The 26446-nt window shown below is 38.2% G+C and overlaps 1 protein-coding gene across 1 annotated transcript in view; it reads right to left on the bottom strand.

The window, feature by feature from the left end:
- The window catches only part of Hpse2 (heparanase 2 (inactive)), a 234850-nt gene that overhangs the window by 175331 nt on the left and 33073 nt on the right, over nt 1–26446 (bottom strand). Inside the window, exon 3 of the mRNA XM_075974133.1 lies at nt 23749–23796. Coding sequence (XP_075830248.1) covers nt 23749–23796 — 48 coding nt within the window. The remainder of the gene's footprint in view (nt 1–23748; nt 23797–26446) is intronic.

A 26446-nucleotide genomic window follows, 5' to 3' on the forward strand; every position in this document is an offset into this window, starting at 1 on the left:
GACAGAGACAGAGACCCACATTGGAGCACCGGACAGAAATCTCAAGGTCCAAATCAGGAGCAGAAGGAGTGAGAGCACGAGCAAGGAACTCAGGACCGCTAGGGGTGCACCCACACACTGAGACAATGGGGATGTTCTATCGGGAACTCACCAAGGCCAGCTGGCCTGGGTCTGAAAAAGCCTGGGATAAAACCGGACTTGCTGAACATAGCGGACAATGAGGACTACTGAGAACTCAAGAACAATGGCAATGGGTTTTTGATCCTGCTGCACGTACTGGCTTTGTGGGAGCCTAGGCAGTTTGGATGCTCACCTTACTAGACCTGGATGGAGGTGGGTGGTCCTTGGACTTCCCACAGCGCAGGGAACTCTGATTGCTCTTTGGGCTGACGAGGGAGGGGGACTTGATTGGGGGAGGGGGAGGGAAATGGGAGGGGGCAGCGGGGAAGAGACAGAAATCTTTAATAAATAAATTAATTAATTAAAAAATGATTGATAGAGATCAGGTTTGATTGCAGGTGACCTCCTGAAAATCTTAGCTACGGATAAAAAGAAATAAACCTAGAAAAGCTACAAGACAGATTTTACCTGCTCAAACACGAAACAAAAAAAAATCATTTTTGGCTAGTTTGTGTACAATGCCAAGTCCATACTTGTGTTAATGCAGATATCTTACCTTTGAAAGTTTATGTCTTTTCAAAGTGAGGGGAACAGATACCAATGTAAATGGGCGGCTCAGGTAAGCCAGCCTCTTAGAGTGCCTCTGTTGCAGTTTTAGAGTTCTGCATCCAGAACTAATTCAAGGCTGCTGGATGAGATGGTCCAGCCTCAGACTATTCCAGCCAGGACTTCAGATAGGCCTTGCACTTTTCCATAACACAGAGACTGGTAAACAAATGACATAGCTAGCTCTCCCAGGACTTGACCATTATCTCAATTTTCTCAGGTTCCCTAAAGATGCCAGTCATCCATAGACAACAGGAAGCAGTTTAGAGAATACAATATCCACATTCCCAAGAGGTGGAATGGGTGTTTTTTGGTTGTTTGGTGGGTTATGAATGTTTGTCATTGTCTAGGGGGTAATATGGGAATATAAGTTCAAAAGACAACTATTAATCTCAAATATTTTACTTTGGTATGTATTTTGTATACTGATACAAATTTAAGGTTATGTTTATCATAGCATACTGTATATATGTCTCTATTCTTGTTTAAGGGAGTTTTGTATATTGATAAAAAATTAAGGTTATTTTTGTTAAAACATACTGTATATCTGTTTCTACTCTTGTTTAAAGCATTGTATCTATGCAGTTCATTTAAGAATGTAAGGTAATGTTCTTGTCCTTGGCAGTTATTATTATAAACAATTTAGGATAATTAAAACACACAGGTTAGTAGTTAACTATAACAATCAAACATGTAGTTATGTTAGGTAAGCTTTCAATTTATCATACAGAGATATATTGTAGTAGATGGTTTTCAAACACTTCAAAGACCTACAGAACATGAAATGTAAAATACTTTATTAACATAGGGCTTTTCATTGACAATGAGACACATTTGCTCATCGCAACACCAATTTATTTCAAAAAGGATGACAGGCATTGAGGAACATTCAGAATGGAGTTTGCTTTCAATATGGTAGAGGTAGCCATTTGGGTAAGAAACTGTCCTTGCCTTGACTGCTGATAGTGTAACATTCAAACTGGACAAGCAGGACACAAAAGAAAGTCCCTGCTAAACTTTGCCAAAACAAGGTATGCAGTCCTTCAAAATTCCTGCTTCACAGAAGAATATGCTAGATATTCTAGGCCAGTAGACTGAAGAAGGATGCTCCAGTGTTGCAGAGGAACATTGTGACTGACCAGGCAGCCAAATTTCTATAGTTTTGGATGTTGCCTGCTCTTCACTTTCTGTTTACCCAGGTAATATTATATTATATTCTTTTGGGGTCTTTGATCGTGTTAAAGACTAGATAGTTATAGTTATAATAGTTATAGTTTTCTTTAGTTATAATAAAAAAGTAAATTAGGTACAGAGATATGTACTTATCAAGATAGAGTGATTTCTCCAAATTTGCCAAATGCAAAAGGACTAGATATAGAAAATGCAATTCTTACCTGATAACTATTCTTATTGTATATAGTTTTGCTATGTTAAAGTTGAAAGCCTTTCTTTTTTATTTAAACAAAAGGGGGAAACTTGTGAAATATTTTTTTAGCTAGGCAAAGATGTGTTACATTTCCTTATGCTGCATTTGTTTTACTATGCAAAAATGTGTTTGTATTGATTAAATAAAATTAATGTGTGCTCAGAGAGATGGGGTTAGCAACTAGTTGACAGAAAGTAGCAGGGAAGAGCATAGTGTCACATTTTTAGTTGGGGAGGTGTAGAAAGAAGTGACTTTTGGGATGCCAGCTAAGAGAGAAGGCCAGTTGCTACTCTAGCTCTTTGAGCTTGCCAGGTGTTCACCCTAGCCTTTAAACCTCAAGTTTTATTAGAACGATGGGGACTTAGTTAAAGCCGCCTTTAGTGGCAGCAACAGAAACATTTTCTACCAGCTTAGTAGCTGGGCTGCCAGGTGTTTAAAGTGCAACCACTGGGAGGACGTTAAGACAACAACTTGAAGAGCTGGTTCCTGGAGAAGATAAAATTGACAGACTCTTGACCCAACTAACTGGAAGAAAGAAAGAGTTGATCCAAGTTAATCGAATCAGAAATCAACAGTAGAAACATACTAGACACTAAAGTATTCAGAATATTGTAAAAGAATACTTAAAGACATGTACTAGAATAATTTGAGAAATCTAAAAGAAGTGGATGCGTTTTATGCTGTCGTCAGGAAAGTTATCTTATTAGTAACCTTTAACATCATTGTCCTGTTCCTCTCCCAGTGAAACATTAAGAGTCAACCTATTTTCAATAGTTGGTGCATGATGTTAGGTTGAAGCCTATAAAACTGCCTTTTCATGGGTGGACAAAGTTGATCGTTAGCTATCTAGGCAATGTAATCTTTAACATGCACTACCCCCTATCCTATGAGCTAAACACACAGAGTAATGCTTCTTGGAAAGTCATAGCTGAATATAGACACACATGATCAGAAAGAAACTATTAATTATTGAATAGAGTCTGTAAAATGTGCTGTAACAGAGAATTCAGTGGCTCTTTCCAACCTGTTCACTAAATATTTGATATACAGGTTTTGCATTTTTCTTGTTAATTAAAATTCTTAGTATAATTGGACAAAAAATGCTTGTCTACAAATGTTTCTAGAACTGCTGGGAAGGAAACTATGCTATCTGGTAACATTCCATGAATCTCTGAGTAGAAGATTCATAAAATCTGGGTAGATCATGACATTATACACTGTCTCTTTCCCATGTCTTGAACCCAAATTCAAGCAAATAGCAGTCCCAGTAAAAACATATGATCAAAAGGAAGTTGGTTTGCAGGCAGATATATTTTTCTTTGTGTCATCTCCAATCCTTTCAATAGTGTTTATTTTTTGTACTAATCATGTACGAAACAATGACCAAAGCAAAGAAGAAGGGACTATGAAGGACTCTTCTTTGTCCCAACACCCATAAGTCTTTCTTATCTCTCTTAAACACAAACAAACTAATTTATAATTTTATGGAGGCATTATATGCTCTAGTTAAAAGGCATTTTGAAAAAAGAGTTCTTGGAGGATTGGGCCATGTTCAGTATGAAGGCAAGAGGAAGGATGCTCAATCTTGGTCTTCAACACAGGGTTCTTGTAAACTCAAAAGGGAATCACTGAGGTCTTGACTGTGATAGAAAATAAAGATCTGGGAAATTGCTTCTGATCTTAAGGGGTTTCTTGTGAACTCTGAGGTGGTAGCTTGTTCAATCCTGAGGCTGAATCAGTGGGTTTCCTTCACATTGAAAGTGCAGCTGGTGGTGATGCTCCTGTGTGTTCCTTCCCTGAAGAGAGTCTCTGTGACCACCACATACAAACCTCAGGTTGTTATGAAATGAAACATCTCCCATGTTGTAGGACATTACTCTGTCACGAAGTTCATGCCTAATTTTCCCAAAGGAGGGGTGTTTTCCAGATCCTATTGGCTCTGTGATACCCCCTTCCAAGCTAACCCCAGATTTACAGAATTACCCACAAAGCATGAGAAATGCGAATGGTAAAAGCACTGACAATGCTTGGCCACACTTTTCATGTGATTCACATTAAAGCATCATGAGAAAGCTGAACATGCACTGGAAAAACCATAATAATTACACACAGTGTACGTGAATTTTAGAACTTGCAGAAAATTTGAATTCCTTGACGTCTGTGAAGGAACTTTACCAGAAGTGTTTGTTGGTGGTGGTCCTTTTACTTACTGCTAATTTTGTTTCCTTTTATTTGTATGAAATGAAGTGGGAAGGGAAAAACAAAGGGGAAAGACAGGAAGCAGCATCCATGGCCTCACTAAAATGCCACAATTATGCTGCCGTGTAATGGCAATGTTCAGGGAACTGACTGCCCAGAAAGAGTCATGTAATTCTAGACAATAATGAAATTATTTTCTGCAGTTCTCAAAACCATCCAACGTAAATTCTAATGACATTACATTTTGCTCTTTGTTGAACTCTTAGGAGCTTTTGTTCCTCAAGAAAGAGTTGTAAGTTTTAGAGAAAAGGGGGGGTAAGGGTGGACACAGACAGTGGTGCAAGTGTACAAGACTTATGGCTCCAGCTGTCATCCGTTTGGGAGTGAGGATAAGGCTACTTGGCCATTTCTCATCAGAGAGAGAAAAAGGAGACACTTTGCAAAGAAGAACAGTCTGTCAGGGTGTCTCACAGAATGTACTCAGACCTTTATCGAAGGATGGTAGCTGGGCTCACTCTTGGTTCCTCATCAACACATCAGTCATTCATAAGCTTAAGAGGAAAAAAATTAAACTGCCTTTGATATCCCACAAGTATACTCAATTTTCATTTGAAAACCCAAATGGGGTGCTTCTTGCTTAATTCTAAGAAGTTAAATGTAACTACCAACATAAACTTACATTCTGATTAAATTACAAAAGCTTCCTTCATAAAATTTACCTGAGGTGAAAAAGTGGAATATTCTACTAATGCTAAGATTTTTAAGATGACTTTGAAATCTGCATGGTTTTCCCTGGGAATACCAGGTGCAGTTTGCTCTTGGAAATCAGGGTTTTGACAGTTATAATGATGGCTTGATAGGATCCTGAGTTCCAGTCACCTGCAAGGTAGCCATGTTCTGTAATCCTAAACTCCAAACTTCCAAATGAGTATAATTAACATTGCATGTAATCTGAGAAAAACAATCAGACATGCTTACTGCACAGAGAGCCCTAAAGTCAAACATCCACGCTGAGGTAATACAGCTCTTAAAGGGATCAAATGTCACCAGAGACAAAGGTATCCAGTTGCTGTGGCAACTGATCCCAAGTGGAGTCCAGCTGTTCCCAGTCTGTTTTCCCAACATCAGAGACTATTCACTCAAGGCAAACCATAAAAATACCTTCTAGCTCATAAAAAAGACATTTTCTGTTTTGTACGCCAGCTCGCTCATCTCCTCAGGCTAAGGCCTGCCTATCCCACTTATTCTTGTCTCTTGCTCAACAGAACAAGCCTGTGGGAGAATTCTGACAACAGTTATACTTAGGTTCCCAAATATAACAGAGAGGTAGGTGTCTTCAGAAGCCAAGGAAGCATGTGATTGCCCCACCCTTAGTCACACAGAAACTCAGCTATAACCTTCCTGGTTACTCTTACTGACCAGGTGCTTAAATTTAGCCTGTCTGTCTGGGCAAATGCTTTCAAAGTGAAAATTTCAAGTGGAATTGGAATCGTTACCTATTTTTCTAGAAAACAGTTTATGAAGTTTGTCTCTTCAAAATAACTAGTGAGGGAATGGTGTAATAGAATGAGCATGAAAAAAAATATTACTTAAATGCTAGACCATCATCTCTCTGGGATTCCTCAGACAAGAGGAACACTCTTTTGAAGGCTTACTTATCTAGAGGAAACTGGGATTGATGAGCTCTATTTTGTTAGTGCAGCACTCCTGGGACTCGTGTGAGTGCATAAAACATTTGAGTGTATTATTAAAATGCACATTGTAATGTATACGGACTGAAGTGGGAACTGGGATTTCCCCTTTCTAAAAACTGCAGGTGATATTAATGCTGCTGGTTTGGAGTTCCCTTCAACACAAGGTAGTAGGGGCTTTCCAGGTTTACATTTATGAGAAGCTGCAACAATACTGGTTCCATAATGCCAGTTTTGGATGCATTTCTATTCCTGATGATTTGTACCAGGAGTGGGGTGTTTCTGGGACAAATCTGACCATTTTGTTTAGGAGTAATTGTAGAAGGAGCTTGGAACCTTGCTCTAGAAAAGTCATTGAGTACTCAGAGCTTACTGGACTTTTGTGGAAACATGCAAAACTAATGATGAGAGCAGTGTAAGATGGAGGTCTAGTTTAAGAAGTTTCAGAGGGAAATTTGAGGGTCCCTTCAAAACTCTTATCAGAGGCATTCCTGCGGTGTTTTGTATTAGGAATCTGTGGTTTCTGGTTAGTTGGAGATTAAAGAATCATCTGTGGTTATCAAGAGACTAAACCCACTGAGACAAAACTTTTTTCTTTATTGGGACATATGATGTGGTCAGCTGAGACTGAGAAATTAGCTGTCATTAAGAACAGACCAGCATCATTGAGGTAAAATCCGAGGGAGTATGTCCTCAGAGTTAGCACACACACTTGTGGTCCAAAGGAGGCTAAGGCTGCATCTCATGCTGATAGTTGAGCTTGGTAATGTGCAAGAATCTTCCAGGTGGTACTGCTTTTGGTGTTATGAGAGCTGTAGGATTGCAGGGTTCATTGAGAGAAACTGAGGCATGGCACCATTAGAAGTTAGAAGATGCACCCTTAGTATCAGTGGAAAACCCAGGATTGAAGGGGTCAGGGAGGGTTGACACCATGTGCCAGAGTTCCTGAATGGAGGCTGGAATGCTATTGGTCAAGGTGCAGCCTATGGTGATCCCAGCATACTGGAGATACCAGGCCCTTGGCAGGACTGTCAAAGACAATAAAGCTATGAGATTTAATTTAACACTGTTGAAGTTTGGTTTTGCTTTCTTCAGGTTGTAACTGTGCTATAGCTCTTCCCTCTTGGAGTAACAAGGTATTTAATTTTATTTTCCTTTTTTTAAAAAAAAACTTTATAAGAATTCATTGTTATGAGACTTTGGGTATTTTAAAGAGATTTTGCATTTTTTAAAATATTTGAATTTTTTAAAGACTGTAGTGATGCAAAATGCCCCTCCGTATGCTGAGAGTATGTTTTATTACAAATGGTTAATAAAGAAGCTGATTTGACCAATAGTCTGGCAGGAAATCCAAGTAAAGATACAGGGGGAAAAAGTCAGAGTCTAGGAGATTCCAGCAGCTGCCAGAGAAGAAAGATGTGAGGTAAAAATCCACGAGACTCATAGTAAAATATAAAATAATAGAAATGGGTTAATTTAAAAGTAAAAGCCTGAGATGTTGGCCAAATTTTTATAATTAATATAAAAGCTGCTGAGTGTTTATTTGGGAACTGGTAGGCAGGAGAGAAACCTCTAGTTACAGTAGGACTCTTTAACATTGTATTGTGATATTAACATAATATCTTGGGGATAAATGAGAAAAGAAAGTCTATGGTTTAATAGTGATGTATTGATATGTTAAGTTGACAAGAGATAAATTGTGCCTTTTTTTGCCAACTTAACACAAGCATTTGGAAAGAGGGCACATCAGTTGTGAAAAAGCCTCCATCAGATTGCTTGTACATAAATATATAAGGCATAATAATTTATATATGAGAAACTAGCCCCTTGAAGGTGAGTTCTATGTGGTATAAAAATGCAAGCTGAGCAAATCATGGGGAGCAAGTCTGTCAGCAGCATTTTTCTATGGTCTCTGCTTCAGTTCCTGATTCCATGTTTCTGCCTTGCTTAAATTCATTCATTGTGTTCCATCAATGATTAACTGAGATTGCAAAATGTAAGTCAAATAAACTTATTACTTACCAAGTCGATTTTGACTAGTGTTTATCAAAATAATAGAAAGTGAACTAAAACAGAAGTTTTTAATGTAAAATCCAGTGTGAACTTGAATAAAAGCAACTGAAGAGATGGGTCATTAGGCCATTAGTCACATCCTTCATTCTTTACAAGAATTCTTAATACAGTGTAGCTTGGCCATTTTTCATGACGCTTGACAAGGAAAATGATCCAGAAATTCTCTATTTGTAAAATTATACATATATACACATATATCATCATCATCGCTTCAGCCTTTACTTGGATTTAATTAGACATTATTTCCATAAAGTCCTTCTTATTTATTCATTTACTTTGGTGCTAGAGATTGGGTTCAGGCCTTACACATTAAAGCACACCACTGTTGTGCCATGCCCCATGCTTGATTAAAACATTTTTTCACTTTAAATAATTCTTCTCAAAATTTATTATTATATGGAATAAAACAGCAACTTTAAGAAGTTATCCTTGCATGAATGTGCTATATGAATCATTTTAGAGATCCTGAAACTTAATTAATATTTAAAAATGTGATTTCTATAATGTCAGTTGTTACAATCCAAGCTCATTAAACACTTGCAACTTCAAGTACCATGTGTGACAAACGTTTCCACCACTCTCTCAGTTGTCATCATTACAGTCCTGGAGAGTAAGAACTGTTAAGGCACCTAAGACCCTGTTCTATCTCACAGACGTGACTCTAGGTGGTTCCTCTGCCAGGAACGCAGTTCCCTAGAGTATTTTCTTAAGCTAATTCTCTTCCTTCATTTATTTTCATCTTGGCTCACATCTAAGCTTCTAAAAGACCAGTCTTTAAATACTGCAGTCTTCTCCCCTCCTTTTCTTCTCCTTCCTTTCCCATCTACTCTCTGCATGTTCTCAGTTGTTCTTCATCTGGTATTCTCTCATTTAAAAATCATCTGAAGCTATCATTCTGAGTATAGCTCTGCTCTTCTCTGGTGCCCAGAAGAATTTTCTTTCTATTCTGGTTCTTACTAAGTTGACTGACAACACCCCCACTCTATTTTCCATTAAAGAAGAAGGAAGATAAGCATTGCTCTTACTAGAGGGGTAATCTCCCCTAACCAAAAGACTTTAGTTTTCCACAGCAGGGACTTGGTTTATTTAGTCTACTCACAGCATTTAGCATAGTGCCTGTACATAGTAGGTACTCAATAATAATTTTTTTGTGAATTAATAAGAGTATAACAAGAATACGCTACAGAATTATCCAGTAACCTCCTGAGGCTGAGAAGGCTACAAGAAGTTTTTGACACATCCATAGAGTGCTATTAGAGTGGTTAGAAATAGAATGTGTAACGAATATATCCATATTCTACAGTGAGTATGCTCATAAATACAGAGCTTCTAAGAGATCAGAGAAAGCAGGGAACTCACATTTGACAAGGGTTCAATACAACGTGTGCACTGGCCAAGCGCTGCTCTGTGTTCAATTTAACCTTCACAGTGGTTGTTGAGGCAGGTATTAACCCCAATTTATGGATGAGAAAAGTGAGCTTTGAAGGATTTACTTTTCTTCTCAGTTGCCTAGAGATCAGAGGGATTTTACAAAGCCTATTTTACTCCAAAGCCCTTGCTATTTCTACCAAACCATGATACACAATCGTGTAGGCCCCTTGCTTCCAAAAGAGAATTTACATATGTTTTAGTATCTCTGCAAGTTGCTTTCTTAAATATTTTTTGAACATTTTTCAAATAAACTATTTATTTTATTAGCATTTTTACTCTGAAATTGGTTATCTACATGATCTATTTCTTTAACTTTTTTTTTAATGCAGAATCTTTGTTTAGTAAGCCTTTCTAATGTCCCATTGCCCATAGATTTGCTCATGAATTGGAACTGCTCAGAGCTATTTTGCACACATTTATTTATACTGTGGGCAAATTCATAATTATTCTGGCAATGAAGTTTTTAAATGTTCATTTATTATGCTTTTGAATGTAGCTAAAAACCCAAACTTTAAAAATTTGGTCTCTTGTTTGTTTAATCTCTTTAGGTCTCCAGCTAGAGTGTACCTTCCCTGTTTGTTTCACTGCCACAACAGGAGTCAAGAGTGATGTACATCAAAACAGACTAAAGCTGAAGTCGGGAAAATACCAACTTCTATACGAGAAAAAATTACTAAAAATTAAATGCCTTCAAGTTATGATCCTGAGAGCTAAGAGCATGAATTTTCTAAAGGCCAATGTCCAGGACAGTATTTCTAGATCTTTTCTCCCACAGAACAGAAGCCTCTTTATAAAGTTTTGTGGTTAAAACAATGGTGACAGATGTATTCTTAGATACCAGATCCAGACTAAGTTCTTATATCACAGTGGTCCCCCAAGCTTTCAAGTTCATCAGAACCACCTGGAGTCTCAAGGTTTCTTATTTGCTGGGTGTGATGGTATTCTTGGTTGTCAACTTGTCTACATCTGGAATCAATTAAAACCCCCCAAAAAGGGCATGCCCATGAGGTATTTCTTGCTTAATTTGAAGTGGAAATATCTACTTCTAATCTGGATCTTTGAGGAAGGAAGGTCACACCTTTAGTCCAGATCTAATCTGGGCCATACCTTCTGCAGGAAGCCTATGTAAGAATAGAAGAAAGAAGATTTTGCTTATACCTGCTTGCTCCCTCTTGCTAGCAACTCCATTCTATCACTGGCATTAGAACCTACCTTCTTTGGGATTCCAGTGTGTACTAAAGACCAGTTGAGACATGCAGCCTCGTGGACTGAGAAACTACTGGAGTCTTGACTATCTGGTTCAAAGCTAGTCATTATTGGATTAGCTGGGGCATAGCCTGTAAGCCATTCTAATAAATCCTCTTTCTATACACAGATAGAGATTCATTTTTAAAGTTCTGTTACGCTAGAGAACTGAGAGTAATATACTGGGTTTACAATGGGGCCTGAAAATTTGCATTTCTAAGAAGCTCCTAGGTGCTACTGACACTGTTGGGTTCAGAGACCATTCTAAGGAGTAATTCTAGAGAATTTTGTCTCCCAGCAGTTGCTGTACCCAGATAGTACTTTGGGGAAATAGTATTCTCAATCTTTACCAACTTTCAGTGTCATCTGATCAAGAATCATCTACAGACATCCATGAGGTCTTAAGAGTGGAACACACCAGGTGCCTTTAAGAATGAGGGATGGGAAATAGAATGGGAGATTGTGATCAAAGATGCCATGGATTCCCAATGTTACTCTACACTGACAGTTCTCAGGATGTGGTCCAGGGGTTCTTAGGAGATCCTCAGATCTGTTCAGAAATCTTTGAGATCAAAACTATGTTTCCTAACAATATTGAAGCATTATTTGTGGTTTTCATTTCATTATCTAAGCAATGTAGAGTAGCATGTTAGACATGGTGTGACAAAAGTATCGTCCTGACAATTAACAGAGGATCTGCTTGCATATTCTTATTTTTCCAGACCATTCCTTTTGAGAGAATGTCTTTGGGTTATATATAAATGTTCTGAAAGACCAATTCAGTTTGTTCTCAACGTTTCCTACTGTGTTCTTATAAGCTATGGTAGTTTGGAAGAAAATGGTCCCCAAAGGGAATGGCACTTATAGGAGGTGTGTTCTTGTTGGAGGAAATGTGTCACTGTGAAGGTGAACTGTGCAGGTAAGCCATGTCCAGTGTGCAGTCAGTCTCTGCTTCTTCTGTCTGTGGATCAAGGTGTACAACTCTCAGCTCCTCAGCACTATGTCTGCCTACATACCACCAGGTCACATCATGATAATAATGGACTAAACCTCTGAAAATGTAAGCCACCCCAACTAAATGTTTTTTCCTTTGTAAGAGATGCCGTTGTCATGGTGTCTCTTCACAGCAATAGAAACCCTAACTAAAACATAAGCTACATTTTCTACTCTACAGGATGCAACAGATGCAATTATAAGAGAAGTTATTATTCTGAAATTCTAATGTTTTCTGTGCCTTAATAAAACAAAAACACTCTAGTATCTTGTTTTATAATAACATTTTGGAATTATCTTAAAATTTAAACATTTAGAAAGGCATCTTAGGGATAAGTTTTTCCAAACTCATTGGCTAGAAAAAAAAATCTAGAAGTTAGCGAAGGATTAATAGAGCATAGTACACTTAACTTTTCTAAATGCCTATGAACTGAAAGGCCAGCAAAGAGATGACACTAGAGGAGGTTGACAACGTGAAAGAATGTTACTATTACATGAATAGAGTATGCCTCACGCATCTGTCCAGAGATGAAACAACGTTTTCTATTTAGTATCAGCATCAGCTAGTCACTGATGAAGATCCTTTTTGTGAATTTTTGAAAATAAATACCCACGATGATGAAATTCATAGTGTTAGAATATTTGGCTCATAGTTTGTACCGGAAAAATTATTGGTATCTAGTCTGAAGTAACAGTGGGTAAACTGTTGCTAACTCATTATGAATCAAACTGTACTGTTGGTCACTGCTATATTTGGCCATTACCAAAAATGTCAGTTTCACTTGAGAATGTCTCTGATAAACTAATAAAATTAAGTCTATTAAATTGAATTCCCTAAGTATACATTAAAAAATGCTCCATATAGCTACCTCAGCATATCTAACATCACAGGGAAGCTGTGAAGTTAGTGAAGAACTAACTCTTATGACTTAACCGCAAAATGGTTTGGCCAGTTTTATAAGGGAGCAAAATTCTTATATGAAGGAATAACTTATAAAACTATGACTATTTACACTTGAACATTTTAAATATGCTTTATTAAAAATGAGCAAAGCAAGCTTGTCTCATTAGAGAAAATGACAGGACTTAACTGATGACTACTAGAGCTAAGCACAACTTAAAACTGCTCAAGATTCTATTTGCCACTGTCAGCTTGTCATTCTCCCCAAGCTTTCAGACCTATGAGAGGTCACCGGGAGTATTAGTGAATTTGAATTTTTGGATATTTTATAATGAAATATGTCAACATTTGGAAGATCTCTATAACTCATAACCCAGTAAAGCAACATTTTTCAAATGATTAATTCAGGATGTTACAACATTATCCTTTCTTTACTCTGTTCAAAGTTCAAGAATAAATTGAAGAAAATACGGAAAGATCAGAGTGCAACTTGAAGACTTTATACCTGACTTATACCAGGCCACAGAGGAGTATTTTCACTTTACCAAAGAAAAGTGGGTCTAAGGACGTCTTCTTAAACTGAGGTTTCGGATTTCAGACTATAGAGTGCCTACTACATACTAACTGGTCAGAATAAAAGGAGTGTCACATAGTGAGCCACTGGGGATAGGGAGATGCTAAAATTATCACAAGAAAAAATAAGGAGCTAAATGAAAGGACTGGAAAAAATTAATATATTGGAATTTTCAATAGTTACAAGGAAAGTTCGAGTGAAATGGAGCATGAGCGTGAATTCTGAGGGAGAGCTATGTGCACCTAAAACATAAACCCCAAGACAAGATGCAGTGTGTTTAGTTCTCATTTATCTTTCTCTAGTAAGTTCTTGGGAGAAACGCTATACTAAGTTGAGGGAATAAACATCAAAGAAGAACGTGGATTTAATAAATAAAAAAAAATCAAAAGAACCCTGAGGATGATGGTGAAGGGTGATCCCAAGACAACAGCCATTCATGATACCAAGATCAATTGGTCCAGATGGAACAGTAGGATGGCTCCAGGAGCAAATCTCTGAGGAGATGAAACCGATACCTAAAGCATCTGCATTTACAGATATTTAGCACTGTGGAGTTTTAGGATGAGCTTGTGGTAGGCTAATAGACACCTGAGCAAATCAAAAAAACAAGTCTTCATCAACACAAAGGGAAATAAAAATTTATGATTAAAACGAATCACAGGATACCATATATCTGAGCTATGAATTAAATTTACAGCCGGCGGTGGTGGCGCATGCCTTTAATCCCAGCACTCGGGAGGCAGAGGCAGGCGGATCTCTGGGAGTTCGAGACCAGCCTGGTCTACAAGAGCTAGTTCCAGGACAGGCTCCAAAACCACAGAGAAACCCTGTCTCGAAAAAACCAAAAAAAAAAAAAAATTCAGAAAATTTACATAGTCTAAGGCTGGGGGAAAGGTTCAGTGATCAAGACCATTTTCCATGCAAACATGAATACCTGCCTTTGGATCACAACACCTACATAACAATCCAGGTGGGGCCTTTTGTGTGACTCCAGAAATGTAGGGTACAGAGACAGGAGGATCCATGCAGCTTGCTGGTTGCTAGCCTAGCCCATAAAAAGTGTGAGTTCTAGGGAGAGGAAGAGTGAGAGCGTGTGGGAGAGAAAGAAGGAGAGGGAGAGGGAGAGGGATACTGCTTCAAAGGAATAAGACAGAGTAACACAGGGTACCTGACATCCTTCTCTAGACTCCATGTATGCACAACTGCACACATATGCATGCACAGATCACACAATTCTGTCTCTTGCTCTCATGCAAACTGAATTTATTTAAAAATTACATAATAACAATGTGAACAATTAATTCTGGTTTAACCACTGAAAAATAAGATATTGGAGGAGGGATAAAAATTACAACGTTTGTTTTTTACCACAGCGTAGTACTCTACTGTGTATATATTCCACATTTTCTTCATCCATTCTTCCATGAAGGACATCTAGGTTGTTTCCAGGATCGGGCTATTACAAATAATACTGCTATGAACATAGTTGAACAAATGCTTTTGTCATATGATTGGGCATCTCTTGGGTATATTCCCAAGAGTGGTATGGCTGGGTCCAGGGGTAGGTTGATCCCGAATTTCCTGAGAAACCGAAACACTGATTTCCAAAGTGGTTGCACAAGATTGCATTCCCACCAGCAATGGATGAGTGTACCCCTTCCTCCACAGCCTCTCCAGCAAAGGCTATCATTGGTGTTTTTGATTTTAGCCATTCTGACAGGTGTAAGATGATATCTCAAAGTTGTTTTGATTTGCATTTCCCTGATCGCTAAGGAGGTTGAGCATGACCTTAAGTGTCTTTTAGCCATTTGAACTTCTTCTGTTGAGAATTCTGTTCAGTTCAGTGCCCCATTTCTTAATTGGATTAATTAGCATTTTAAAGACTGATATTGAGGTCTTTGATCCATTTGGACTTGAGTTTTGTGCACGGTGATAGATATGGGATAGATTACTACAATGCCCATTTATTTCTAGATTCTTTCTATCCTGCCAATCATCTTTCCTTCATTGCTGTCATCAGTTTCTCTCACCCTAAAAGCTTCCATCATAGAACCTTCATCTGGCGATGAAAGGAGATAGAGACAGAGACCCACATTGGAGCACTGGACTGAGCTTCCAAGGTCCAAATGAGGAGCGAAAGGAGGGAGAACATGAGCAAGGAAGTCAGGACCGCGAGGGGCGCACCCACACACTGAGACAGTGGAGCTGATCTATTGGGAGCTCACCAAGGACAGCTGGACTGTGACTGAAAAAGCATGGGATAAAACCATACTCTCTGAATATGGCGAACAATGAGGGCTGATGAGAAGCCAAGGACAATGGCATGGGGTTTTGATCCTACTTAATGTGCTGGCTTTGTGGGAGCCTAGCCAGTTTGGATGTTCACCTTCCTAGACATGGACGGAGGGGTGAGGACCTTGGACTTTCTACAGGGCAGGGAACCCTGACTGCTCTTTGGACTGGAGAGGGAGGGGGAGAGGAGTGGGGGGAGGGGGAGAAGGGTGGGAGGAGGGGGAGGGAAATGGGAGGCTGGGAGGAAGGGGAAACTTTCTTTTTTCCTTTTCTCAATAAAAAAAAAAGAAGATTACAACGTTTGGTCTTGTGAGGCCAGAGGCATATATATGGGAACTAAATTCTTATCTCCATAGTAACTACTTAATAGAAGTGGGAGAAAATCAAGAGAGTTGATTCAGACTATTATTTAGAAACATTGAAATTAAGCATCTAGGTTGGTAAGCTATGAAAACTTCATCCGAAGTAGGGAAGTTAGGGCAGGAATGATGGAGCTGGACTTGGACAATTTCTTTAATATGAGCAAAACTGCATTACATACTTATAATAAAACATTAGATATTAAAGAAAAGTAAAAATGAACAAAAAAGAGCCCCCATACTCCATACATCCAAGGCCTAACACTATTAATTGATTGGTGTCTTTTCTTTGGTTTTCTTATGCCACTGAAGTATGATCTATACATCCTCTGTTTTATTTTCTTGAACAAAGACATTTTATCATTCACACTTTCATGAATATTATCATGGCATCATGTTATTTTATAACCAATAAGATACTTCTATGTATAGTAATTTAGGTTTCCCTTCAATATTTTTATAATACCATTTTCTTTTCTTTTTATTTTTGGTTTTATGAAACAGGGTTTCTTTGTGTAGCCTTGGTTATCTTGGAACTCACTATGGAGACCAGGCTGGCCTTGAACTCATAGAGATCTGCCTGCTTCTGCTTCCAGAGCTCTGGAATTAAAGGTGTGGGATACTAATACCTGGTTCAAATGTAAGAACATTTTCAAAACAAAGGTAAAAGTGAAAATACCTGGTTCAAGTGTAAAAACATTTTCAAACCTACAGATATGTGGAAAGAATTATGTAATAGATGTCATATATCTACCACCTGAGTACTATAGTTAACATTTTACTGTACTTATTTTCCCACACATGCCCCAATTTATCCTCTGCTCAATCATTGATCTATTTTATGTTCTAAAGCTTTTCAAAATAAATTGTAGTTTGTAAGCTTTATCCTACACATATCATGAGATGTCTAATTAACCAGAGTTCATGTTTATAGTTCTTTATTACAGTATATTTTACATATAATGAGATGCAAAAATCTTTATTATATCATTTGATAAACTTGGACAAATGCGTATTCCCATGCAGATCACTGCAATCATTAAGCTAAGCCCCTTTTCTCCTAATTCTTATACCAGTCTCCACATCCACAGAGGATGCTGTTGTTCTGGTTTTTAAAATCCATCCAGTACTTTGTATAACTGAAATGATATGAATATTCTTTGTTGTTATTTTACTTTAGGCGTATGTCTCTGGAATCTATGGGAAGCTTGCTTTATCTGTTACACTCTTCTTACTTGGTTTTGTTGTTTATTCCTTTTTAGCTTCTTCAGACAACAAGCAAAATCACTGATTTACAGTTTTTCTTCATTTACTGTAAGCAGGGAAGGCCACAGACTTCTGCAAAGGTACTGCTCTTGCTGAATATTGTTTTGATAGCATATATTTTCACAATAACCTATGATTTTTATGCTTTACTTTGTGGTTTTATTTTTAAGCTATAAGTTATTTTTAAATGTGTTAATTTCCAAAGTTAACATTTTATATGTGTCGTATTACTAATATTTATGTCACCAGAAATGTACTCTGTGGGATTGCAAACTGGTGTGGCCACTATGGAAATCAACGTAGTGAATTCTCAAAAAGCTACAAATAAGTCTACCATATGACACAGCTATACCACTCCTTGACCTGTTTCCAAGAGACTAGACATCCTAGTCCACACATACTTGTTCAGTCATTTTCTCATTTTTGCTCTCTTCAGAAAACTAAGGAAAAGAAACAACTTAAACATCTTTCAACTGATGAATAGATAATGAAATGTGGTACACACACACACACACACACACATATATATACATATATACACACATACACACAAACCCACATATATACATATATATGGAATATATACACTATGGTATAATATATTGTTATTTGTAGTGTGAATTCTAATTGGTCTTAATAATAAAAATCTGGAGTCAGATATCAGGGAAAATGCTGAAAGATCAGAGAAGCAGAGTAGCCAGCCACTAGTTCTTTCCTCTACAAAATCCTCAGACCAAATGGGGTATCCTGTTTCTACAAGTCCTTAGACTGAATGCCTTGAGTTCCTGTCTCCTCCTGTCTTATATTCCTCTCTGCCCAACCATATCACTTTTGTCTCCAGCTCCCTAGTGCTGGGATTAAAGGTGTGTGACGTCACTGCATAACCTCTATGACTAACTAGTGGCTTAGCTCCGCATTCTGATCTTCAGGCAAACTTCATTAGTTAGATCACAAACAAAATATCATTACACTTATTGGCACACACACACACACACACACACGAATACTATTCAGCTGTAAAGAAAAATGAAATAATGAACTTGGTAGGTAAATGGACTGAACAAGAAAAGATCATATTGTGTGAGGTGACCAAGACCCAGAAAGACAAATGTCACATGTTCTCCTCATTGGCAGCTTCTATTTCCAAATATTCATATATGAATACATATCCTGATCCTGCAATAACTGCAGAATACAGGAAAGTGAATAAATTCATTGTCAGGATAAGGGTGTTGGGGAGCAACAGAGAGGGGAGTAACAGGGTAGAAGTGGTCTGAGCAGTGAAAAATAAAAGGGGGGCTCTTTAGGGAAGGAGAGGGAGGTAAATACAGAAGAAAGACAGAAGAGGGTAAAAGTTAACAGCAGGGTACAAGTGATCGGTAGGGGAACTGGGAAAGGGGACACTGCTTAGGGAGGAAGTAGGCAAACATAGAAAGAGGGTGAAACAACAATAATGATACCTGAGAAGCCATAATAAATCATAATTTTAGTTTTCAGAGAGGCTTCCAAACTGACTTCCGCAGTGACTCTCACCAAGGCCATCTTTCCAGTGTTTCTTGCTTGGTATTGCTTCAGAGATAGGCCTTCTGACAAGGTGAGATGAAATCTCAATGTGCTTTGATTAGCGTGTCCCTGAAGACTGAGGCTGTAAGACTCTCATGTATCCACTGGTTACTCGCACTTGTCTTTTGAGAAGCACTATTTATCTTATATACTTACTTATTGATAGAATTATTTGATTTTTTGATGTTTAAATTTGTTAGTTCTCTATACATTTTAGATATTAATTCCTAGTAGAGGCAGCAAACATGTCTTCCATTCTGACCACTATTTCTCCATTTTGTTAACTGTTTACTTTGTTGTGTAGAAGTTTTTAAATTTCATGCAAACCCATTTGCCAGGCCTTGAAATTGTTCTCTGGACTACTGGAGTCCTGTTCAGAAAATTCTTGCCTATGATTATGTTTTGAAGTGCTTTCTCCTAGTAGTGTCAGAGTTTCTCTCAATACCTCAGATGGAAGCACTGAAGGCCCCACATAGACCAAACAATCCTGATTAGAAACAGTAACGCTTGAGGCACCATGCTTGATTTCAAATAATAACACAGAGTGAGAGAAATAGAAACAATCCAGTCCTGCTGGTGAAGTATGCCCTAAAGCAGACACAGAGACTACTGGATGAGTATAGAGGACCTAGAAGCAAACTCACACATATGTACAGCTATTTCATTTTTGGCAAATATGTCAAAAACATACATTGGTGAAAGATAGCTTCTTCAACAAATGATGTTAGGAAAATTTGATACCCAATACATATAAAACAATCAAACTAGATCCGGTGTCATTCACTTTGCACAAAACAGACTCAAAATGGCTCAAAGACCTTAAAATGTGTCTCCTATAGGGAAAATACCTGGATCGTCCATGTCAATCAATCTGAGTATTCTTGCATTAATTATATAATTTAGAACAGTTATATCAAATATAATATTGATTTAACTATGGTTAGACCTACCATTTTTATGTCTAATTTCTAAGTCTCCCATTTATTTTGATTTTCTCTATTTGTCATTATTTTCCTCTTTTCATGTTTTTTCAATATTAATTCACTATTTCTTACTATTCAGTCATCATTTCTTTATGATTTTTAGGTCGATAACTGTCCAGTATTTTAAAATGAATCTTTTAAGAATAAACTTTTATTTGCACCTGCCAAAGTCATCTTAAAGTCCATATCACACTCACTCCTGCAAGAGAACACAGCACTGTGCCTTTTTACTTAATGCCCTCTCTTTTTCTTATCCTGTGGCATTCTTGTCATATATAATTTATATCCACACATGTTATAAACCCAATATGATTCCCAAATTTGCATTAGCTTGTTTAAGAAAAACAAAGATGAAAAGAGTGCTTTATACCACAAATTTGTGATTTCTAGTGCTCTTTATTGATTTTGAAAACCCAATCTCATCTGGCATTGTTGGTGTCTTTCTGTCTGAACAACTTCGCATTTTGTGTCATTTATTAATCATAATCCTCCTTTATGTCATTTTCATTTTTAAAGTGCATTTTTCCTGATAGACTATTATGTGGCCATAATAAAGAATGAATTCCTGTCATATATATGCATCTAGAGGACACCGTGTTGAATGACATAAGTCAGTCAAATAAAGAATACTGTATATTTTCACTTATATTCTTCCGTTGAAGGGCATCTAGGTTGTTTCCAGGTTCTGGCTATTACAAACAATGCTGCTATGAACATAGTTGAGCATATACTTTTGTTGCATGATAGGGCCTCTCTTGGGTATATTCCCAAGAGTGGTATTGCTAAAGTTGATCTTATAAATGTAGAGCACAGAATAGTGTCACAAAAGATTTTATAGTTTGCATTTTGCTGATATTTTTCCAAGTGATTATTTAATGTGGACATTTCCCTCTACTTTTGAATATTTACAAAAACTACTTGGAAATTGTTAGTTAATTCTAATATCGGGATCGTGAAAAACATTATTGTTTCTCACAATAAATGTCTACTAATTATAAAAGAACTCCCTGCAATTGAAATTTCTATTTGATATTTTTAGGCTTCTGGCTATTGTTTCTACCAGGCTCTTTAGATAGTCCAGTGAACACATGCATTGCCGGGACCAAAGATTTTAGAGCAGTTTACATGCATTTCTGGTATTCTCCCCTTAGCTTCTTCCAGCCTCTGATTATAGTCAAAGTGGATACAGCCATGTATTTCTGCTTCAATTCTACTGCTTTATGAAGTATGGATTAAATGACTACCAGAAACTACCAGAAGTCATGTAAACGTGGTTTCCACCTATTGCCATTCATTTTTATCAAGGATTTCCTTTCTTGCTCTAGTTCCACACTGTTCAGAAACATACTCAATGCCTGCATTAGCACGAGCTATGCCACTGTGCCTGTAATTTGTACTTCATATCAGTGCAATTGTTGCACTGTCTATATGTTAGATAGATTACAGTGAACATTGTCGTGCTCAAAATATCCAATTTGGGAGCATGAGTTTCAAAATCAGCCTAAACACACAGGCAATATTTTATTTATATTATTAGCATTTCAACACCTCCTCTTAGGGTTGGAGAAATGAAGCATTGGATTTTGATGTTTAGAGTTCTTCTAGGATTTTATGAGCCTTGACAGAAAAACCCAGGAGGGAGGAATAGAAGCAGGAAAACTGCCCTGGAAGCAACACTTGCCTTTTCCAAATGAGTGCAGTAGGAGGGAAGAAACACAACTCCTTTCATGTTTTTGGTAGGCTATTTTTGCAGATATAAGATACTTATTTAGAGATATGTCTATTTAAGTAGGCAGTAAACAAAATATATTTATAAACATGTATTTCTCCATTATAAAAAGTACAGTGATCACTTTATTCTACTTGTGCAAGGAAGAGCATTTAAATAAAGAAGAAAGTTTTTGCTGACCTTTGTCTGTAAGCTATATCACTGAAATCACATATTCAAAGAAGTTTTCCTATTCCCTACAAGTCACATAAATACACAGGAACAGCATGCCAGTAAAAGGACCATGTTATAACAAAGCAGAAGATGAAGATATGGGCTGTTGAGATGAGACAAACTCGTGGGTCCGGAGCTTCCTCTAGGCGGAATGAAATGAGACTTCAAAGCAGCCCTTCCCTCACATAGCTGTTGTGAAGATTGGACACGGTAGATATATAAAATTCAGAGAGTCTGGAACATTGCCATCATTGTCCCTGTGGTCACTATTATTTCCCTATCAATAAATGCCAATAAACAATTACCTAACTGCATACTCTGTGAATTGAGTAAATTTTTAACTGGAAAAAATTTCAAAAGGTAAAAAAATTATGTAAATATTTTGTATATTAAGTATTATGTAAAAATGAGCAAGAAAAAGAACAAACGGGGGCTATTGGAGTGAAATCATAAAGTATGATTTCTCTAAGGAGGTGACGTGAAAGTGGAAACTTAGAAGATGACAAGGAGCCAGGCGCACGAAGGGCAGGCACCACAAAAGGACGGCATGTACAAGAGCACCGGAGCAAACACCTTCAGGAAGCTTCGGGCACAGGGAAGCCTGCGGCCTGCTGGGACACTAGATGAACTCAGGAGGTCCTGTATCAATTACTGCTCCGCAGCTAACTCAGCTTAGGGCAGGAAAGGGTCCATTTTGGATCCCAGTTAGAGCCCATCATGGTGGGGAAGACTAGAAACAGGCAGGGAAAGCATGGCAGTAGAACCAGGAAGATGGATGATCATATCTCATCTGCATACACAAGGAGAAGGATGGGGGAGACTGGGAAGGAAGGAGAGGTACAGGTACAGATGGGGTGGGGGCTGGTGGGTAGATAGAATAGGAAATGGGGGAAAGCAATAAACCTTCAAAACCTGTTCCCAGGGACACACTTCCTCCAGCAAGGCTCCACTTCTGAAAGGTTCCATGACCTCCCCATACAGGGCCACAAACTGGGAACCAAGTGTTTAAAGACATGAACATATAGGGGACAGTTCTCATTTAAACCACGACGGACAGAAAATCCAAGGCCAGGGAAGAGTGTTTGGCTCTGGTTTTGGAGAAATGAGATGGATAGGAATGACAAGTCAATAGACCTATTCTATGCCTCACAAAAACAGGATGAAGAACAGAACTTCCTAAAAAATGGCTAAAATAGTTCCTACAATGATTTATTACCAACAACCCCAAAGTCCTTTCTGGATAGTTTAATAAGTAATCTATCCACTTCTTTCTTCTTTCACGCCTTCATGTACCGTAATGAACCCAGATAAAACGGGACAGACGAGTGGGAGGGGTTAACTGAGAAGGATGGTCAGTCTGAGCCAGCAGGGTGTGGAGTGGGAGACATCTATATCACACTGAGAAGTGACTGAGATGCTGTAGGGGAAGAAAATGGTTCCAAATTCTAACCCTGGCATAGACAGGAGGAGACTCACAGAAAACTTAAATGTAGCTGCCCTTCCAAAGCAAGTGACATTGAGGTGACAGGAATGCCAACGTGAGCTTGTTCCTGGACTGCTGCAGCTTATCCCTTTCCCAGAAGTTGCTTCATTTTCTGAACATTCTTTTTTCTTTTTTTAACATGCGTTATATTATCAAATTTCTTGGCCCTAATTAACACCACAGCTAAGACTATAATAAAGTATATCTATTTTCACATCATACTTTGAACAATTGAAACTGTTTCCTCTCTTAGTCAGGGAAATTTATTTCGAAAGGGAAAGCCTATAGGGAAATGGTGCCACGCTTAATCTCCATTACCCTTCATTCCTGACAGATCAATTTAAGAGTGTACATTAATAGGTGAGATTTCCAACTTGTGTCAGTATTTTTTGGGGGGGGAGTTATGATTTTGAAATGACAAAATAAAGTCATAGCATTATCAGACAACATGTGTTATAATAACAGCTTTAGAGGTGATTTTAATTTTTTTGAAAGATAAAGGCTAGTTTATTAAATGTCATCTGTGAACTTTGTGACAACTAATTATCTTTCATTTCACAGCAGCCGATAATAAGTGAGATTAAAAATGATGAATACCTACTGTTGCCAGGTAACTGCGTCTACTGTGCTCCCTGCCACCTTCATAAATCTGTAAGGAAGAGAGAAGAAAGACAGCATGACTTAAAACATTTCTCCAGAGCTACAACAGGGTAACCAAGAGACACACTGGACCAATCCACACTTAGATATGCTTTCTCAAAGAACCTACAGCCCCAGTCATAGAAATCAAAATCCCAGTACAGTATTTTACCTGCATTTGTCTTCCTAAGCCCAAACCTGACAGTTACCACATTGATTTCACATAACTAAAACTTACCTGTTCTTATTTCCTATGCTCTGAAGACTCTGATCGCTGCTGGGAAACAACAGTATTTGGATGGTACGACAATAGATAATTTTGAAAAAGTGCGGGCCTCTCTCCCTGGAGAAAGTATGGGAAAACCCAATTTATTTATACATCTGTGAGGCTCTATCAAAAATGCTCCGATGCAAAGCTGCCACATCTGTGTGAAACGTGGTGGGGTAGAAACATGAGCACCACAAAGAGTAATCCATCTACTTCTGGAGGAAAAAGTAAGAAACTAAGTATTCTCTGTTGAGCATGCCAAGCTCAAAAGCAGGGGGAGGCCTGGTTCTGGGAAGCCGGGTACAGCAAAACCTTGTGAGCAATTGCTCTTGGACCTCTGTGACCTCCTGGAGGTCCAGAAGAACCAGTCAGGAGGCTTCATTCATGATTCACAGACGCCACGGACCACATGTCTGAAGTAACTGCCCCTGCTCACTTGTTGGAGGATTCACAGACGCCACGGACCACATGTCTGAAGTAACTGCCCCTGCTCACTTGTTGGAGGACACGTAGTGCCATGGCTACTACTTTTCTTTGAGAGAGTTGTCACTCAAAAATCAGAAATCAAAGAAAAAACACCCTAGTTCTTCCAAATGCTCCTTTCAGCCTCAAGACTCTAAGGGGATTTTCTCTTTGAAGCAAACGTTTAATTTTGCTTTATGATCAAAGAACTCTTGAACTAGAAGAGATGGTCTTTTTTCTTTAAGGCCCTAGCTGTGTCCTAGCATAGACGAATCTCTCCAGACAGATGGGATAGACAAGGGGTGCAATGAGCAACCCAAAGGGTCTGTTTTGCTGTGATGGTGGGAAAGGACTCAGTTTACCTGTGGAAGAAACTGGGAGAAGTGGGAAACTATGACTTCTGGCTAGCCACAAATTGAGGTTCATAAAGAGATAAGGAGAAAGAAGGACATGAGAAGGGGACTAGAGAGAAGCATTGTACTGGCCAGGAAGAACAGCTGGAGGATGAAGCAGTCTCTACAGTGGTCTTGGATTGGATTTGTCCTCTTTTTTTTTCTTTTTGAATTTCTCTCTGTAGTACCACATTGAAGTCCAGGACCAAGAATGTAGAAAATATAACACAGTGTTTGGTCCAGAATGGAATTAGTTCGATGGGTTGAGTCAAAAAGTCAATGTGGTTTGGTAGATACTGGGCATTTTCTAAGTATTTAGTTAGTATTCACCATGTGCACATGTGTGTGTGTTGTTGTATATGTGATTTCTTTTACTTTGTAGCACTGCTTTATTTGGTGGTGAGGACGTTAGATGTTATTTATCACTTTATGCAGACTATATACAGCTTCTTCACTGGCTAGAAAAGCAGAATTTTCAGACATTCTATACAACTAATCTAACATGGGTTATGCCACTTCATCTCACTTCACCAGGAAGGAAATCCGGGACTTTGAGTGTGGTGTAGTGTTCACCTCCTCCCTGCTTCCCTGCCCTGTGTTCAGGAGTCCCCTTTTGAAGTTAAAGGCCAGAACGGTGTATGCACTTGGTCTTTCCCACCCTGCTCTGTGCTATCCTGAGTCAACAGGCACACAACTAGCACCTGTCAGGGAAAGAAAAGGAAAGGCTACAAGGTCGAAGGAAGGGAGTGGGAATGGAATCCCAAACACTACTTTCGTTGCATGTGTATTGCAAGCAATGGAGATATGATGATGCTTGAGGAGTTGGATGGCCTAGATACAAAGAGAGGGAGGTGAAACTCTTTACCCTTTCTTCAGAATATTGTAAGGGTCAGAGAATAGTCTTATACATAAGCATTATTATTATTATTTATTATTATTTTAATTTTTTGAGACAAGGGTTCTCTGTGTAACCCTGACTGTACTGGAACTAGCTCAGTATACCAGGCTAGCCTTGAACTCATAGATGTTTTCCTGTCTCTGCCTCCAGAGAGCTAGAATTAAAGGCATGAGCCACCACCACTGGATTCATTTATTTTTTATAAAGAAAAGAAAAAGAATCAAATATACAATTGCATGGGATTTAATCCTCCAATAGTTTGTATCATCTCTGAAATAGAAATAGTTCATGAAAACTATCTTCAAAATCATCATATAAAACAACCATAATAAAAGTGACACATGTTCTTATAAACCGCTTTCAGCTTCTTATACGTGTAGGTCACATACTCTCCAAAAGAAAACAATTAGGGAGATGTTTCTGTTTAAGTAGAGAGGCTACATCTTACAAGGGTTGTGTGAGTTGTTCAAATTCACAGTCAGTGAGGACTAAGACCAGATCCAGATTCCGAATCCCACCCAATGTCTGGCACCCTGTGATGCCTCTAAAGCTGAGTAGCACAGTAAAAACACTCTGAAGTGCAAGAGAAAAAGTTGAAATTTTATGCTGAGAAAATACAACCATGTTTATTAGAAAAAAT

This window comes from Microtus pennsylvanicus, chromosome 5 (assembly GCF_037038515.1).
Source record: "Microtus pennsylvanicus isolate mMicPen1 chromosome 5, mMicPen1.hap1, whole genome shotgun sequence".
NCBI classification, from domain to species: domain Eukaryota; kingdom Metazoa; phylum Chordata; class Mammalia; order Rodentia; family Cricetidae; genus Microtus; species Microtus pennsylvanicus.